General features: G+C 35.6%; 1 protein-coding gene and 1 pseudogene across 1 annotated transcript; both read right to left on the bottom strand.

Moving 5' to 3' along the window:
- Positions 1–12900: 12900 nt before the first annotated feature.
- LOC149219758 (protein BIG GRAIN 1-like B) lies at positions 12901–14105 on the bottom strand. Its single transcript, XM_089386909.1, has 2 exons — positions 14096–14105; positions 12901–13670 (listed from the first exon to the last, which is right to left on the bottom strand). The coding sequence occupies exons 1-2, from the start codon at positions 14103–14105 to the stop codon at positions 12916–12918; spliced, it is 765 nt and encodes a 254-aa protein (XP_089243035.1). The 3' UTR covers positions 12901–12915.
- A 3408-nt stretch (positions 14106–17513) lies between these two features.
- On the bottom strand, positions 17514–17966 carry LOC149219759 (polygalacturonase QRT3 pseudogene; annotated as a pseudogene).
- Positions 17967–20317: the final 2351 nt, after the last annotated feature.

Here is a 20317-nt window from a genome sequence, read left to right on the forward strand (position 1 = left end):
TGATCTGGCAGATCCTTCAAGTTGTGTGTATGTCCATTTCCGTTTATAACATTCTATATTCTTTAACTATCCCTCATTCCACCCGGTCTATTTCCGGAAAGTGACGACTTTCTTCTCTGGTCTATTTCTCTTGGTGGGGATTTTGTGCATTTATTTCTAGCATGCACCATTTTCTATGGATGTTTGGTTGTCCTGTCTCAAATAGAGGACTCTCATCCCTTCATAGAAAACCATGTAGATTCACAAGCTCATGAAATGTACTAAAGCATATGACAAGAATCTACTTCTGATTTCAACCAGCAGAAGGAAATAGATCAATGGAAATAATATGAAAAAGAAGAAGATAAATCAATGGCACATAACAGAAGATGTATATGGGGAAATCCACTGCTCAAAACCCCACTATTTGTATTGCTTATATCAGAAATATGAGTGAAGATACAAATCTTGTTCTCACTAGAACAATTCTGCACAAGTATGCTCAACTCTCTCAGCTCATAAGCTAGCTAGCTAATTCTGTAGCTCTCCAAGCCCCTAATCTATTGTGTAACTCATAGTATGAATAACACGCATTTAAAGGGAATTAATGCTTCCAAAACTACGCAATCCAAACATAAGTTATTCTTTGATTGCATGCATGATATTTACAACTTAGTAAATCACACAATTGATAGTACATTGTCCCTGCACTCTAGTCTCAACTGGGTCTTTCTCAAAATCGACATGCATGAGTTTCTGATGAGGGAATCTTCAGTTAACTAGAGTGACACTTGTGGATGCACTAGTGCACCAACGAACTGTTAAATCTCTATTAGTTCCACAAATAGTTTGGAACTAATTTCACTGAACATAACTCAGTAAACTAAGTGATCTAATTTCCAACTCAATTTAAACACATACTTGACCCCTGAAACTTAGGGAGAACATATACATGACTACAAAAATACTTACAACTCAAAATTCCTAAGCTAATTAAGTTAATTAATCTTAATTAACTATTTACAAGTTGATATGAGAATAGAATTCGATTTTCATTCTCAGTTTAATTCAAGGACAAATTAAACTGGAATTTCTTGTTGCCATTTCTCAACACTCCCTCTCAACAAGAAAGGGATTATCAGCTACCCCGATCTTGCCTCTGTGAAACTCGAATTTACATCTTGAAAATGCCTTTGTCAAAATGTCAGCATCCTGGTCCCTCGTGGGAATGTACTCTGACAACATAATCCGCCTCAATACACAATCTCTGAGATGATGATATCGAATATCAATATGCTTGGACTGATCATGAAAATTTTGATTTTTAGAGAGTTTGATACAACTCTGATCATTGCAGTAAACCACAGTTGGATCCATCTGCTGACCAAATAAACCAACCAAGATCTTCCTCATCCAGATGGTCTCACATGCTGCCTAACTCGCAACCATGTACTCTGCCTCTTCTGAACTAAGTGCAACCGATTTTAGTTTCCTGCTGTACCAAGAAATTGTTGCTAGCCTAATACACAAGATCCCTCCTGATGTGCTCTTCTTCTCAGATGGAGTCCTTGCCCAATCTACATCAATGAAGCCTTGAAGCTTCACTCCCTTTGCCTGTTTGTACCATAATCCATATTGAGAAGTGCCCCTTAGGTATCTCATCACATGCTTTGCCACATTCCAATACATCCTGGTAGGCCTAACTATCACTTGACTAAGCTAGTTAACTACATAGCACATATCCGGTCATGTGTTCACCAAGTACATGAGTGAACCCACAAGCTTCTTGTAAATAGTAGCTTCCACTACTTCCCCTGAAGTAGCATCCTCCTTCCTCCAGTTACTTGCTAGAGGAGTCTCCATGGGTTTCCTGCTCTCCATGCGAAAGCTCCTGAGTATCTCATTGGCATACTTTCCCTGAGACACAAACAACTCCCCATCTTCCTACCATACTTCCATGCCAAGAAAGTAATGCATGAGCCCCATGTCCCTCATCTCAAACTCTCTTCCAAGGTCTTGCTTGCAAGACTTGATCAACTGATCATCACCTGTCAGTAAGAGATCATCAACATAAAGTACAATGATCAACAATTTACCTTCCACCAATATGTGGTACAGGTTTGCATCTGCTTCACTCTTCGTGAATCCCAACCCGATGAAGTAGCTATCTATCCTGGTGTACCAAGCATGGGGTGCTTGCTTCAGCCCATAAAACGCTCTCTTGAGCCGGCACACATGCGACTCACAATCAAAGGTCTTAAAACCTTCAGGCTACACTATGTACATCTCTTCCTCAATCATGCCATTAAGGAAGGTTGTCTTCACATCCATCTGATGTATCTTCCAACCCATCTGTGTTGATAGTGCCAATATAGATCTCATTGATGAGTACCTTGCACCAAGGGCAAAGGTCTTATCATAGTCAATCCCCTCTATCCGTGAAAAGCAATAGGTCACAAGTATAGCCTTATGCTTCTCCACACTACCATCTGCAACTTACTTTACCATGTAAATCCAACGGGAACTCACCACTTCAATTCCACTTCTTCACATATAAGAAAGTTACGGATATATGGAAGATATGTGCATATACGAAAGTTATGTGTATATACGGAAGATATGTATATATATGGAAGTTATGTGTATATAAAATGCAGTCTATGCACATATATAGGCGTAACTTCCGTATATGCACATATCTTCCATATATGCATAAACTGCATTTTATATACACATAACTTCCGTATATACTGCATATACACATAAATTCCGTATATACACATATTTTCCGTATATGCGTAACATTCTTATATGTGTATATCTTCTGTATATGCATGTCTTTTATATATGTGAATCTACACATAACTTCCGTATATGCAGTCTATACACATAACTTCCGTATATAGGCGTAACTTTCGTATATGCACATATCTTCTGTATATGCGTAAATTTCTTATATGTGCATATCTTCTGTGTATGCATATACAGAAGATATGCACATATCTTCCATATATCCCTAACTTTCTTATATGTGCATATCTTCCATGCGCATATACGGAAAATATGGGCATATACGGAAATTGTGCATATACAGAAGATATGCGCATATCTTCCGTATATCCCTAACTTTATTATATGTGCATATCTTCCATATATGCACGTCATTTATGTATCTGGATCGTATATGCACAAATTCCATATACAAAAATTGCACATATATGGAAATTGTGCATATACGGAAGATATACACATATCTTCTGTATATGCATAATTTTCGTATAATGCGCATATCTTCCGTATATGCGCAATTTTTATATATGGAATTTGTGCATATACGATGCAGATACATAAACGACGTGCATATACGAAAGATATGCACATATAAGAAAGTTAGAGATATACGGAAGATATTCGCGCATATCTTACATATATGCACATATCTTCGTTCTTGTATCTGCATCGTATATGCGCAAATTCCATATACAGAAATTGCGCATATACGGAAATTGTGCATATACGGAAGATATGCGCAAATCTTCTGTATATGCACAATTTCCGTATATACGCAATTTCTGTATATGGAATTTGCGCAAAAACAATGCATATACATAAACGACATGCATATACGGAAGATATGCACATATAAGAAAGTTAGAGATATGCGAAAGATATGCGCATATCTTCTGTATATGCACAATTTTCGTATATGCGCATATCTTCCGTATATGCACAATTTGTCCCGATGATGTGAAAGGTTGCTTATAGGAAATTCCTACTTGCATGGATATTGTCTAGCTTGATTGCTCGGGAGTCCCAGACAATTGCCAGACCTCCAAAAGCCCCATCAGCATCCACTACAACATTGAAGCTTCTTGGCCATACTTTTGCTGCAAATCTATCTAGTGCACTTGAATTGCATTTGGTCTCTTGCAAGAAAATGATTTGAGGTTTTTATTGCTTTATCATGTTTTTAAGGATTCGATTTTTCCCTGGGCCATTGAGCCCTCTTATATTCTGTGGGATCTGCCTGCTTCAAGTGTTTATCTTTCATCAACTCTATCTCGGGTGGAGTGGGAGAATCCAAGCTTGGGTCAGTTTGGTTAGCTATGACTTCAAAGCTGTTGCTTGTAGAGGGCTTGGAGCAGCTGGTATATTGCATGTTGGAGTTTTAGGCCTGTTTCTTGAGGGATTTCCTACGATTTGCTACTTTGGTAAATCCATTTGCCTCAGATGAATCCAGTCCAGAGGTCGGAGAGGGTTTTTGAGTTAAAGGGCAGTCCATATACAGAATTGCGCTTATATGGAAATTGTGCATGTACGGAAGATATGCACACAATTTTCGTATATGCACAATTTCTGTATATGGAATTTGCGCATATACGATGCAAATACATAAACGACATGCATATACAGAAGACATGCACATACAAGAAAGTTAAAGATATGCAGAAGATATGCACATATCTTCCGTATATGCCCAATTTCAATATATGCACAATTTCCGTATATGCACAATTCCTGTATATGGAATTTGCGCATATATGATGCAGATACATAAATGAAGATATGTACAAATTCCATCTACAGAAATTGTGCATATACCGAAACTGTGCATATACGGAACATGTGCGCATATAGGGAAACATGGCATATACGGAAGATATGCTCATGCCTTCCATATATCCCTAACTTTCTTGTATGTGCATATCTTCCATATATGCACGTCATTCATGTATCTGCATCGTAGATGCGCAGATTCTATATAGAGAAATTGCACATATACAGAAACTGTGCATATACGAAAGATGCGCGGATATACGAAAAGTGGGCATATACGGAACATATGCGCATGTCTTTCGTATATCCCTAACTTTCTTGTATGTTCACATCTTCCGTATATGCATGTAGTTCATGTATCTGCAACGTAGATGCACAAATTTCATATACATAAATTGCGCATATATGGAAACTATGTGCATATACGGAAGATGTGCACATATACGGAAGATGTGCACATATACGGAAACTGGGCAAATACGGAAGATATGTGCATAGCTTCCGTATATCCCTAACTTTCCTGTATGTGCATATCTTCTGTATATGTACGTTGTTTATGCTTCTTCATCCTATATGCGCAAATTCAATATACAGAAATTGCGCACATAGGGAAACTGTGCATATACGAAAGTTATGCGCATATACGGAAGATATGCGCATGCCTTCCGTATATCTCTAACTTTCCTGTATGTGCATATCTTCTGTATATGCACGTTGTTCATGTATCTGCATCGTAGATGCGCAAATTCCATATACAAAAATTGCGCATATACAGAAACTGTGTATATACGGAAATTGGGCATATACGGAAAATATGCGCATATCTTCCATATATCCCTAACTTTCCTGTATGTGCATATCTTCCATATATGTACGTCGTTTATGTATCTGTATCATATATGCGCAAATTCAATATATAGAAATTGCGCATATATGAAAACTGTGCATATACGGAAATTGCTCATATATGGAAGATATGCGCATGTCTTCCGTATATCCCTAACTTTCCTGTATGTGCATATCTTTCGTATATGCACGTTGTTCATGTATCAGCATCGTATATGCGCAAATTCCATATACAGAAATTGCGCATATACGGAAGATATGTGCTTATACGGAAATTAGGCATATACAGAACATATGCACATATCTTTCGTATATCCCTAACTTTCTTGTATGTGGATGTCTTCCATATATGCACGTCGTTTATATATCTGCATCGTATATGTGCAAATTCCATATACAAAAATTGCACATATACGGAAACTGTGCATACACGGGAAATGTGCGCATATACGGAAGCTAGGCATATACGGAAGATATGCGCAAGTCTTCCGTATATCCCTAACTTTCCTGTATGTGCATATCTTTCATATATGCACGTCGTTCATGTATCTGCATCACAGATGCGCAAATTCCATATACAGAAATTGCGCATATACGAAATCTGTGCATATACGGAAGATATGCGTATTTTCCATATATGCCCAGTTTCCGTATATGTGCAATTTCTATATATAGAATTTTCGCATCTGCAATGCAGATACATGAACGACATGGATATACAGAAGATATGCACATACAGAAAACTGGGCATATACGGAAGACATGTGCATATCTTCCATATATGCACAATTTCGTATATGCACAGTTTCCATATATGCGCAATTTCTGTATATTGAATTTGCGCATATACGATGCAGATACATGAACGACATGCATATACGGAAGATATGCGCATATCTTCCGTATATCCCTAACTTTCCTGTATGTGCATATTTTTCGTATATGCGCATATCTTCTGTATATGCACAGTTTCCGTATATGCGCAATTTCTGTATATTGAATTTGTGCATTTACGATGCAGATACATGAACGATGTGCATATACGGAAGATATGCACATACAGGAAAGGAAGACATGCGCATATCTTCCGTATATGCCCAGTTTCCGTATATGCGCACATCTTCCGTATATTCACAGTTTCCATATATGTGCAATTTCTGTATATGGAATTTGTATATATACGATACAGATACATAAACAACATGCATATACAGAAGATATGCACATACAGGAAAGTTAGGGATATACGGAAGATATGCGTATATCTTTCGTATATGCACAATTTCCGTATATGCGCATATCTTCCGTATATGCGCATATCTTCCGTATATGCACAGTTTCCGTATATGCATAATTTCTGTATATGGAATTTGCGCATCTATGATACAGATACATGAACGACGTGCATATATGGAAGATATGCAAATACAGAAAACTTAGGGATATACGAAAGACATGCGCATATATTCTGTATATGCGCAATTTCTGTATATTGAATTTGCGCATATACGATGCAGATACATAAATGAAGACATGTACAAATTCAATATACAGAAATTGTGCATACACGAAAACTGTGCATATATGGAAGATGTTCGCATATACGGAAACTGGGCATATACGGAAGATATGTGCATGTCTTCCGTATATCCCTAACTTTCTTGTATGTGCATATCTTCTGTATATGCACGCCGTTCATGTATTGACATCGTATACGTGCATATTCAATATACAGAAATTGCACATATCTTCCGTATATGCACAGTTTCCGTATATACGCAATTTCTGTATATGGAATTTGTGCATATGCGATGCAGATACATGAACGACATGCATATACAGAAGATACGCACATATAGGAAAGTTAGGGATATACGGAAGACATGCACGTATAGGAAAGTTAGGGATATGCGGAAGACATGCGCATATCTTCCATATATGCCCAGTTTCCAAATATGCGCACATCTTCCGTATATGCACAGTGTCCGTATATCGCAATTTCTGTATATTGAATTTTTGCATATACGATGCAGATACATAAACGAAGATATGTACAAATTCAATATACAGCAATTGCGCATATACGGAAGATGTGCGCATATACGGAAACTGGGCATATACGGAAGATATGCGCATATCTTCCGTATATCCCTAACTTTCCTGTATGTGCATATCTTCCGTATATGCACGTCGTTCATGTATCTGCATCGCATATGCACAAATTCCATATACAGAAATTTCGCATATACAGAAACTGTGCATATACGGAAGATATGCACGCATATACGGAAGATATGTGCATATCTTCCGTATATGCACAATTTCCGTATATGGAATTTGCGCATCTGCGATGCAGATACATGAACGACATGCATATAGGGAAGATGTGCACATACAGTAAAGTTAGGTGATATACGGAAGATATGCGCATATCTTTTGTATATGCCGAGTTTCCGTATATGCGCACATCTTCCGTATATGCACAGTTTCCGTATATGTGCAACTCCATTATATTGAATTTGTACATATCTTTGTTTATGTATCTACATCGTATATGTGCAAATTCAATATACAGAAATTGCGCATATACGGAAACTGTGCATATACGGAAGATGTCCACATATACGGAAACTGGGCATATACGGAAGATATGCGCATGTCTTCCATATATCCCTAACTTTCCTGTATGTGCATATCTTCCGTATATGCACGTTGTTCATGTATCTACGTCGCAGATGCGCAAATTCCATATACAGAAATTGCGCATATACGGAAACTTTGCATATACGGAAGATATGCACGCATAGTTTCCGTATATGCGGAATTTCTGTATATGGAATTTGCGCATATACGATGTAGATACATGAACGACATCCATATATGGAAGATATGCACATACAGGAAATTTAGGTATATACGGATGATATACGCATATCTTCCGTATATGCCCAATTTCCGTATATGCGCATATTTTCCGTTGGTGCACTAGTGCATCCAGAAATGTCACTCTAGTTAACTGAAGATTCCCTTATCAGAAACTCATGCATGTCGATTTTGAGAAAGACCCAGTTGAGACTAGAGTGCAGGGACAATGTACTATCAATTGTGTGAGTTACTAGGTTGTAAATATCATGCATGCAATCAAAGAATAACTTATGTTTGGATTGCGTAGTTTTGGAAGCATTAATTCCATGTAAATGCGTGTTATTCATACTATGAGTTACACAATAGATTAGGGGCTTGGAAAGCTACAAAATTAGCTAGCTAGCTTATGAGCTGAGAGAGTTGAGCATACTTGTGCGGAATTGTTCTAGTGAGAACAAGATTTGTATCTTCACTCATATTTCTGATATAAGCAATACAGATAGCGGGGTTTTGAGCAGTGGATTTCCCCAGATACATCTTCTGTTATGTGCCATTGATTTATCTTCTTCTTGTTCATATTATTTTCATCGATCCATTGCCTTCCGCTGGTTGAAATGAGAAGTAGATTCTTGTCCTATGCTTTAGTACATTTCATGAGCTTGTGAATCTACATGGTTTTCTACGAAGGGATCAGAGTCCTCTGTCCGAGACAGGCCAACCAAACGTCCACAGAAAATGGCGCATGCTAGAAATAAATGCACAAAATCCCCACCAAGAGAAATAGACCGGAGAAGAAAGTCGTCACTTTCCGGAAATAGACCAGGTGGAATGAGGGATAGTTAAAGAATATAGAATGTTATAAACAGAGATGGACATACACACAACTAGTGGTGTCCACTAGTGTAGTACCATAATCAAATAGAGGATGTAAAGTGCAATGAGAAATAGTAAAAATATACGTAAGATCTCTGGTACCAGGGAGAGGAGAATTCCAGAGAGATGTGTGAGATGACTCGTCCTAGCACTAGAGACATGACCAAAAGGGGTGCCAGCCTATGTCTGTTATTCAACCCCAAATCTCTAACAATACATACAACCTATAAATGTGGAAGACTCATAATATACTAATATCGACAAGCCATGCTCATTATCCTAAAATCCTTGTCTTCATATAAAAGATACATATACCTAGCATTCAGAGAATCATCCATTCAGAAACATTGATGATTAAACTTCCATGGACACCTGATAACTATCTGTTAAATCTCTTGGAATGATTAATCCACTTTTCATTCGAGTCCCAGAAAGCCATGCAATCTATGATACTATGCAATCAAGATCCTTGAAAGCTCAAACGTAGGTTATTACAGGGATACACATTACCAATGACAATGACTCCAAAACAATATCATTCATTGTCCATAACAATCTGAAACTGCTAGAATATACACTCATAATTTCTCAGCCTCACACATGTTACACAACTTGATCCAACCTGCCTGACATTCTCCTGTCCTCCCATGAAATAATTATTTATATATTCAATATAAATTAAGTTTAATTCATATAATTGATTCATAAGCATAGAAATGTATCTTTTTCAGAGTTCTAGTACAAGTTTACATAGTAATCCATAGCTTTTGTGATCAATTAATTAATTCATGATCAAATGAATGAGTGATCAACCACAAGGGAAGTTTTCATATATTGTGCATGTTCATTATATAACTAAAATTTTGTTAGTTTTGCAACATCAATTAGATTTGTCTCCTTGTCTCCTCATCTTCCACAAATATTAACAATTTCTAATTTATTAGTGTTATGCACCCTAAACTTGTAAATAGATAATTATATCCATCTATGTTAATGCCATAGTGATGCTTAAGAAAAATGCATATACTTGGTTAGTAGTTCTTCTCAAACTCATATTTTTGTGAAGGCTTATGCATGGCTTGTCATTTTTAATAAATATAGGCAATTCAATGTTCATTTATTGGGACACATTTTAATCATCTTGTATGAGGGCACTTATGTTGTTGACTTTTGTATAACGTGCTCAAAGATAAATATGTTTCTTTCTTAATATCTAGTGGTTAGCTTTGACTTGGGATCATAAAGATTGACTTCAATAATTTCAATGTCTTAATTATCGTAACATTTATCTTCATGACAAAATAATTATCTTAACATCCAAAGTCATACCATATAAATACATGCACGATAATGCACTGAGATTTTGCAAGCTTCACTTAATTCCCTTAATACATCTTTTTTGGTCTTGACCATGATATATTACAACTAACCTTAGACCTTTTTTGCCTAAATATGTTTGTTCTACATAATATTTCATAAATTTAATAAATTTTTTAATTATGCATCATTTATGATTTCCTACTTAATTTGAACACTTGAAATTTTGAAAAGTCCATATTATGGACTTGAAGTTTTAACACTTACTATATGCATTATTTCCATGTTATTAGATCTAGCAATATTGGTTTTTGTTAATGTTATTAAAAATTAACAACATTACATATTTTTTCCAAGTTATTAATGATATAGATATTCATTTTATATAATTAAGTTTAACAATATTATAAATCATTTTCTATGATTCATGTTATTTTTGTATGTTAATTGAGTTAATTTTCATGTTGTTAAACTTAATAAAAATATAAGCTTTTCTAAGATGTTTGTTATCTCTCAAATTGTACACGCATGAAAAAGCCCCATAACATAATGCATAATATGATATAAACCTTTTAGGAATATCACCCATTGTCACGACAACAACTTTTGTTCTCTCACTTTAGAACTTTAGATTAGCTCTCCTTTGACTCAAGGGAAGCTTAGTTAAAAGAGCAAAAGGTGGTGTTAAAGGAAGGCTTAGTTAAAAGAGTGTCATGTTAATGGTAGCCTCAGTGAATTTTTTTATAGATATTTTAGGTTTTTATGGAAAAAGGGAAAATGGTGATGGGGGAAATAAAGAATAGTGTCAATGTCTTTCTAGATTTATGGAGTCCAGCAAAATCAAATGACAAATAGGATCATGAAGAAAACTTTCTTAAGAAAACTATTTAATGCTTTGTCGATTACAACGAGAAGTTAGAACCTCTTGGCTAAGTTAACCCCTACACTAATTAAGGAAAATCATGAAATAATGGCCCCATTAGAAGGGATCCCTCCAAAGAAAATCCCTACTACAGAAATTTGGAATATGGCCTAGCAATGAGAATTAAAACTATCACAAACTAATAAAGAAGAGGTGTAAGAAGAACCTTTGCACATCCTCTTTCCAAACGAAAAAAATATCTTTCAAATAGATCGACTTTGATAACTTTGTAGTAATCTTGAATAATCGTAATTATACATTTAATGATGTAGAAAAACAAACCAAGAAAAAACTACTTTGAAAAATATAAAAATAATAAAAAATTAGAATACAATCAACTGATAAAAAAAAATGACTCTATGTCACCACTCTACGGGCTCATCAAACTACAACTGATAATGATAATGAAAAAACAAATGGTATAAAAAACCCTAAAGAGTTTACATTTATTTGTGCATTAATTTCTTGTTTTAACGTTTCCATGTTTATAGTGACTTATATAATGTTTCTATAATGTCTTTTGCTTTTGCATTCATACCATTAATGATTTCTGGAATAGTTTACCTAGCATTTTTTAACCCTTTTTTGTTACATTTTAAAATGTAAAAGTAGTTCTAATGTTTTCAAACCTCTCATTTATCAATAATCTTGCTATTTATTAGTAAATTTTTGGTGGTTGCAAAAATAATAAGATGTCCAGGGATTTATAAGAATGTATTCACTTTCTATATTGCAAATTCTATGGATGATTATTGTGAAGGATTTTTGGGAAATAGAATGAATAATAAGAGCATAAATAATTTTATATATATATATAGTGGTACGATGCGCATCATTGCTCTTTTTATTTCTTGGATTTCCAGTTATGTTTTCTGTCTCGACCAGAGATGGTCATGCTAAAACCTTGACAACCCTGCTAACAATATGCACCCAGCTATATAACGATTATTTGACTATATAAGCAAAGATATATAGTGTGAAATATCTGAACAGGAAGCATTGTATATCTATATCTGCACTACATGCATATATATTGCTTGTATGGCATTACACAACCACAATGGCTGGGTCTACCTGTGCCACACTAATATTGTTTGTATGGCATTACACAACCACAATGGCTGAGTCTACTTGTGCCAAACTACAGTCACCTGTCAGACACTTTTAGTGTCTACTTAGAAATAAGCAACCTGCCCTCAGACCAACTGTCAACTTAGAAATTAGATCCTGGGCAACCTGCCCCAGACCAGCTGTCAGTTTAGAAATAAGCAACCTACCATCACACTAGCCATAAGATTATGGCAAGTTCCATGAGCTAAGATGGCTTAATGGCATCCAATAACAACAAGCAGATGTTGTTTATTCATATCATACATAATGGGTGCAGAGTATAATCGATGGTTGTCACTAAAAACCTCTATTTACCAAAGCTTACGCAATTTATGCATGCGAGTTTGTAAAAATTTGAAATTTTCATAGAACCTGCAACTTTGCCAGACACTGCGTTACCAATGTCAAGATTATTATATTAGGGATTACAGAGCACTATTTCTTCATCAAACAATCAATCCCCTTGCAATGGCTTTATTGGTCTCCAAATGAGTAGTCTCATAAACAGGAAGCTCTTTTTGGTACACGCTCATGTTCATGTCGATTTCTGCCAAATTCTCCAGCTCAAACAGGTCAGAACTTGAACAACTGACATCGTCATCGTCTTCCTCCTCTTCGTCTTGTTTGTCAAGACCCTTAATTACCACAACTTCCATAATGCTCCTTGATTTTTGATACTTAGTAATTATGTCCTTTGCTGCTGCTGCATGCCAGTCCTCCTCAAGAATATGAAATTGCAATTCTTTGCTGAGCAGTGAAAGCTTGTATGCATCTGTAGATGGATATGTATGTAGATTATTAACAGGATTCGGCTTATGGAGATACTTGTCCCCACATGGGTCCGATTCCTCATCCAAAGTTCCACTTGTTGGATAGAAAGTCACAGATCTTTGACTCATCCCACTACTGTTCTTCGATCCTCTAGATGTTTTACTCAAACATGGCCTAGATTGTACTGAAGAAGAAGATGAGTCAACAGAGGTGGGTTTCTTCTCAGAAGAATCATATGAATTGGACTCACTTACAGATGAAAATAATGAAAGCTTCAATTTCTTGGTACTGCCAGCCATAAACAGCGAATTTAGAAAATTTGCGAGCTTCCTGCCTGGAGAAGTTGGCTTCTTGGGCTTCTTGGAATCCTTCCAAGCTTGAGAGTTTGAATTTAAATTAGCTTGATAATCTATAGGGATGAAAGGCTTCTCTGTAGAACAAAAATCCCCATCTCTAACACATGATTTTCCATGTAAAGCTCAGTGTATTTTCCACCAACAGCCCATTTCCCTACTCTGTCTTCAAAACCCATATGATGTAAATTTCTTTCTATTTTAGCAATAGCAATAGATGAAATTTGTCTGCAAAGAGATTCCGCATCTGAAGAGAAATATGGGTAGCTGGAGGTGGAATCACTTGTATATGTGTTTCTTCTCTATATGCGCATATATTCCATATATATGTGCCTCTTCCGTATAGGTGCATATACAAAAGATATGCACATATACAAAAGTTGTGCATATATGGAAGATATGCAATACATAAGATGCACATATAGAAAATTTATGTGACTTCCGTATATGCACATCTTTCGTACATGCACAAGTTCTATATATGAACGTATCTTACATATACCCATAGACATTTTGACAATAGTATTGAACCTTGTTGCTAATGGGCTCTCTTCTCTTGAAAGTGAGATGAAGTTCTTTGCATAGTGAAATGCCTCCCAGGAGGCTTGCTAGTGATTAGTTTTTGAGAGCAAGATATGCCTATGAGGCTGAAGAAACCACTGGAAGCTTCTGGTTGATGAACCTATTTGATTTGGGAAGAATCACTCAGGTGTTTATGATGAATCTTGAACCACGAGGAGGTGCCTTAGAGCTTTGGTCCTTCAACAACGATGTCTAGGCGGCTCTCCCAATCAACAATAATAAATTTCTTAATGGTATTCTAATCCCTCTATTCTCCTTGGCACTAGTCCCACCTTGATGTTAGAGGTCGGGGTCTAGGCGGGCTTGGAGGTCGGCCCCTTTAATGTTATGAATGCATAAAACATAATCAACATGTTTTTCTTCAATATGTTTTGTCTAGACAAAATAATACAACATGTTACAAATATTCATAATTGAACTAATACAACATGTTACAAATATTCATAATTGGTGAAATTACAAGCATACATATATGTGTTTATATAAATAACAAATTTGTAATTTGTAAAAGAGATATTAATTTATATTTTGTTTTTCTTGCCATAAAATTATTAATGTAAAAATCCAATGATGAATGTTTCTCTTATAAATTTAACGAAAAATTAAGTTTTGAGCTACTAGATAATTACCTTGAGAGATTATATTTTGACTTACTTCATAGTGAGCTCTACATGGTAAAAAATATAAATATTCATTATGTTAATAGTTTTAAATGTTGCACCAATTCTTTACATATAAGGTTTGGTTTTTTCTAATTTCATTATTTTAAAAATAAAAAACAATCATTTTTCTTTTTGAAATTAGCCTCACAATTGTATTCCTTGTCCACAATTTTTACGTATTTATTCCTCATTTAAATGGAATTATTGCAGCAATAAAAACAATTATCTTATACTTCTTATAAAATATCATTTAAAAAGAATTCAAAATCCATATAATTATGGAAGAATTAATATATATGTGTACAATTTTCTACATTCCATATTTAATATAGATTTAAAAAAAAAAATGATATATGTGTGTGCGTGAGCGCGTGTGTGTGAGAAAGAAGTGTGGATATCTAATATAATTAAATCTACACCTTTACTTACTTTAATTCATAACTCAGTTGCCTTAAATACTAAGTAAATTATTTATTGATTATTTATAATAAGACATTAAAAAGAGAGAGTAGAAATTGGTTGTCTATGAGCTTCCAAGAAATAATCCACAACTATATTAGCTCAAGGGTGCTTTTTCAAAATCAAGTCATTACAACAATATTCATCAAACTAACAATAATAATAGTTCTAGTGAAGCATGTAAGATAATCCCAATTGAATATTTATTTCTAATAAAATATTAAAATATATAACATAATTATTATAGGTATTCATGAAATATATCCATTAATTATCATTCCTTATTCCTTATTTTGAACATAATTAAAAATAACAAAATATCTCATTAATCTAAATACAATTTTCAACTATGCTTCTTATTTAAAAATAAATAAATAATTTTAAATAATTTTTAACATTAATTTTAATTCTTTATATTAAATGTAATTAAAAATAAAAATAACTAAATAACTCTTAACCTCAATACAATTTTATACCATGTTATTATTTGAAAAAAAAGGGGAAAAATATGGCCAAAAATTTCATTTAACAAGAAAATAGAATAACTTAATTTTATACCATGTTTTTATCTCAAAAAAAAGAAAGGAATAACATGACTAGAAATTTCATTTAACAAGAAAATGGAATGACTTTTTAAAATCCATTTGTATATTATAATTCCTTTTCAAATGAGAAAGGAAAAAAGACGGGCACTGAGAATAATTTTTCAAAAATCACAAATTGGAAAAGACTTAAAATGCATTGACACTTTGTTTTTTCTAAATCAGAATATGTATTAATAATCATTGTAGACTTCAAATCTGAAATCACAAATTGGGCAAATTGGAAATGACTTGGAAATGTGTATACCCTTTTCTTTTTCTAATTTAGAATATATATAATAATCATGGTATACATTAACTCGACCCTCGGGCTATCCCTAATTTCTAAACGGAATGATATTCCTCACGCTAAGGCTTCAAATGGTGTAGAAGAACCAAACGAGATGTGTCCACTCTTTCTCGTGAGGTTAGAAGATGCTCACTTCAAATTAAAAATCTTTTTAACATTCTCCCTCGTCAATTAAGATTGAAAGCTTTCAGAAATTCAATTGTCCATCCATTATTCATTCCAAACGTGAAACCATCTGAAAGCTTTAAATTTTAAAATGAAATGAAATTAAAGGTGAATTCAAAATTAAAATTGAAATCTTTTTAAAAATTAAATTTGTTGGCTCTTATTCCAAACGTGAAATCAGAAAATACATAGAAAATTTGCATTGTTATTCATTGAAAGACCAAAATAATATAAATAATTACCGACTTGATCTGCTTTGTGATTTGTGTGTTAGACGTTATTTTCCAAAGCCTCCACAAAGGCAATGGGAATTGACTCTAAATAGTGATTGTGATTGCTTGCTCTCGTCAACGAGGACGTCTTTATCTACAACTAATTCCTACTCAAATTTAATTTATACATAAATCTCATTGTAAATATTACTCCTAATTTATAAATGGAATAACTTTTCAAAATCAATATCTCTCACGCTCAGGATCAAAACGATTTTAAAAAGAAGGAAAAACAAAACTAGATGTGCCCACTGCTAGATGCTAACTTCAAATTAAAAAGCTTCTTAACTTTATTGGTGTGGGTATCGACAAAGTAATGCAACAGATCATGGATCGCATAGACATTGCAGTTCGCTGCAGGAAAGAATTGGTGCCTCTAAAAGATGTAGTAATGAAAATAAAGCCTATTGTTAAGCAGATCTAGAGAGACCGCCAAGCAATAAAGAATAACAAAAATGATAAGGGTTCCACTATGAGTATATGGCTTAAATATTTGAATGCCCTTCTCCAAGGAGCATCATAGGTGGCACGAAGTAGCACAATACCAACCATGTGTAATGTTATAAAACCAGCTTGAAGATCTATGATTTGATGACGTCGCACAATACCAATAATGTGTAACTTTATCAAACCAACAGGAAGATCTATGATTTGATTTTACGCATCAAAGAGCATCTCAAATTCTCTCCTTTGGTTGAGTTTTTCCAACTTCTAGAGCTATTAGAGGAACAAACTCAGAACCTCCAACAGGAATTTCAGCAAATTAAGGAAACATTAGAAGCACAACCTTCGTTCTGCAAGCAGTTCCCATGGTGGTCCTGCTCTAACCGGCTGAGCAGAGATGAAGCGTTTCGACGAACCTTTTATAGTGGTACAACAGGAAGCCTTTTCATTTCTTGAATATTTGGTTATGGAATATGTGGAGGCTAATAATGTTGGCGTGCTTGGCAAGGGTTGATTTCAGCACCACGTTGGCATCCCCAATAAATAAACTATTGGTAATATCAAGTTGCACAATGTCCTCTGCAACAATGGCGGTATAATCCAAATAACAACTGATGCTCCTCATCTGAGTCAATCCACCGAGCTTTAGTTTGATTCCAACTCCTTCGAAGCCTGTGGCCTTGTTATAACAGTGAACTCTTGTGAGGATATTGGCTTGACCTGTCACTGCAATCCCCACAACTGCCGAAAAGATGACAACGTCCGTTACAACGTTGTCGTTGTCCATGAGTCTTATGCCCACGCCATTGAATTTCTTCTCGTCGGGGCTTCCACCGGAGGTAATGCGCTGCCCCAGGAAGGAATTCCGGATATATGTCTCTTGACCGCCCTGAACCATGATGCCAGACGACTTGAAATGTGAGATATAGCAATTATCGATGCTCAAATTTTGAATTTGGGCGGGGCGGGTTCACCAGTTCAAACTTTGAATTTGGTGGGGTGAATTCACCGATTCAAATTTTGAATTTGAATTTGAATTGTTCGGTTAACATGGAGTAACATGCTTGCTCAGAGCGTCACATCTCAGATGCCCCGTCCAGATGCATATCATAGCATGGTATGGTTTTATGTATTGTACATGGTGGTTATCCATGGTATGGTTTACCGGAAAGTGCTTGTCCAAAAATATTCAGGTGTGTCGGCATGATTGTACTATCGTCTATACCCATGGAATGACAATAATGTAAGGGAGCATTTATGGAACGTGTTAGTGTAAGGACATAGCATTTATAATGCTATAGGGTTGGAAATAGGAACTGCCATTTCGGCAATTCCTATTTCCAACCCTATAGCATTATAAATTCTATGTCCTTACACTAACACATTCCATAAATGCTTCGTTCTAAGGGTGCGATGCATCTCACCTTCCCAGTGTAAAAGGTGCGATGCATAATGGAAAGCCCTTCTGTAGGGTGCGATGAGCGAGAATGGACAAATGGTAAAGACAATTTGTGAGGTGGATGATCATGGAATCTTCGAGAAACTTCTCCTGTGACACATGCCTCTCTGAATTCACCCAGGGATGAGTAAGAGATCATCAATATCCAAGTGGAATCAAGAACTATCATAGAGAAGATACTAATCAAAATCCAAGAAGCTGACTCACCTCCACGCAATCACCTATATATGGATCCCTCATCCCAGAGATCCAGAGGCTGGAATTTTGTATCTTGTAAGGAAGTGTTGTTGGTCTCCTAGTGGAATATCATAGTTTTGGGTGATCTAAGCTTTTCATGAGGTGAAGAAGGGCTTTCATGCTGGGAGGATGACGCTGGGTCAGATCAATGGGTTGTAATCCTCTCTTCTAATCTTTATATCAATAAAGTTATTCAAGTTTTCCTCCACATTCTTGTATTTCTGATAGTATGTGCATTTGTGTGGTCAATATATATCTGGTCCTATATTTCTTATGATTGTAGATCTCTGCACTTTGTAGGTATTGTGCTGCTTTGACTGTACAGGTACTCTTTGAAGCGGAGTGGTCAAGGGAGGAGCGGCAAAGACCTGTCGGTGAGGAGAAGGAACAAGCAAAGAACCGAGCGAAAGATCGAGGTTGGTATTCTTTGATCCTCTCCTATCTACTCCTCATAAAGGAAAACGAAAGTAAATTTAATCTATTTGTTTCTAAGATAGCTACCCGTCTTAGTGGGACTAGCAGCTCTGCATAGACACTAGATTTCCCAATAACACATGGTCCAAATACCACGAACCAAAACCCAATGTACGTGCCTTCCCTTGCATGAAAGTGTGAGTATATGTATATGCACCTTTCGGTCGGCTAACCCACGTGTATATGTGGCTTTATCAAAGGGAACCTGCGTATATCTCTTTTCTTCATTTTGTGAACCTGAATTGTGATCTGTCATCTTAGTAAGTTGCCATCAAGGACAACACCTGTATCATAATGCCAACAATCTCCCCCTTTGGACTTGATGGCAAAGTTAACTTGCCATACTGAGAACTGTCATCTTAATGAGTTGTCATTGTACATTACATCTGAACTGATTCCTTTGAGCTTCCATGTATTCTGTCATATATGATATCTCTTCTGTATATTCATCTAGTTATATATAAGTGAGTTGTTCTGCTACGAGTGGGTTTCCCTCAAGTACAACACATGCATCATAATGCCAAAAATCTCCCCCTTTGGACTTGATGGCAACAACCATACCAAGTCACTCTCCCCCTTTGACATCAAGGGAAAAGGGTGGACCAAGATATTTTCTTCCTTGATATACATTCCGTTGTCCATACTCCCCCTGAGTATTTTTCTGAAATCTCTGATTGAGCTCCCCCTTTGTATATTCCAAAATGTACCAATCCGTCCATGCTCCCTCTCAGTACATGCTGAAATCTCTGCTCTTCTGAAGTGTGTTGTTCATGCTCCCCTCGACTGTAAGAAAGGTCTGCAAAAAGATGTTCTATAAGAAGAACATGACTCTATACATCATAAATTACCTTCCTATCACCAAAGACTCATACATACATCCATCTCCCAACCAAGTGGGGATATACCAATATTGACTCATCCACCCAACCAAGTGGGGATACACCAGATACCAATAGTTATACATGACTGAAATATTACATCATCCTTCCCATACATAGTGGGGATACAAATTACATCATATGACTAAAAGGGATTCATCAAATGGCTACAATAGATAGAGACAAACTATTACATCATGA

Source organism: Pinus tabuliformis, chromosome Q (assembly GCF_031772625.1).
Source record: "Pinus tabuliformis cultivar Carrire ecotype Pingquan chromosome Q, CPIR1, whole genome shotgun sequence".
NCBI lineage: Eukaryota > Viridiplantae > Streptophyta > Pinopsida > Pinales > Pinaceae > Pinus > Pinus tabuliformis.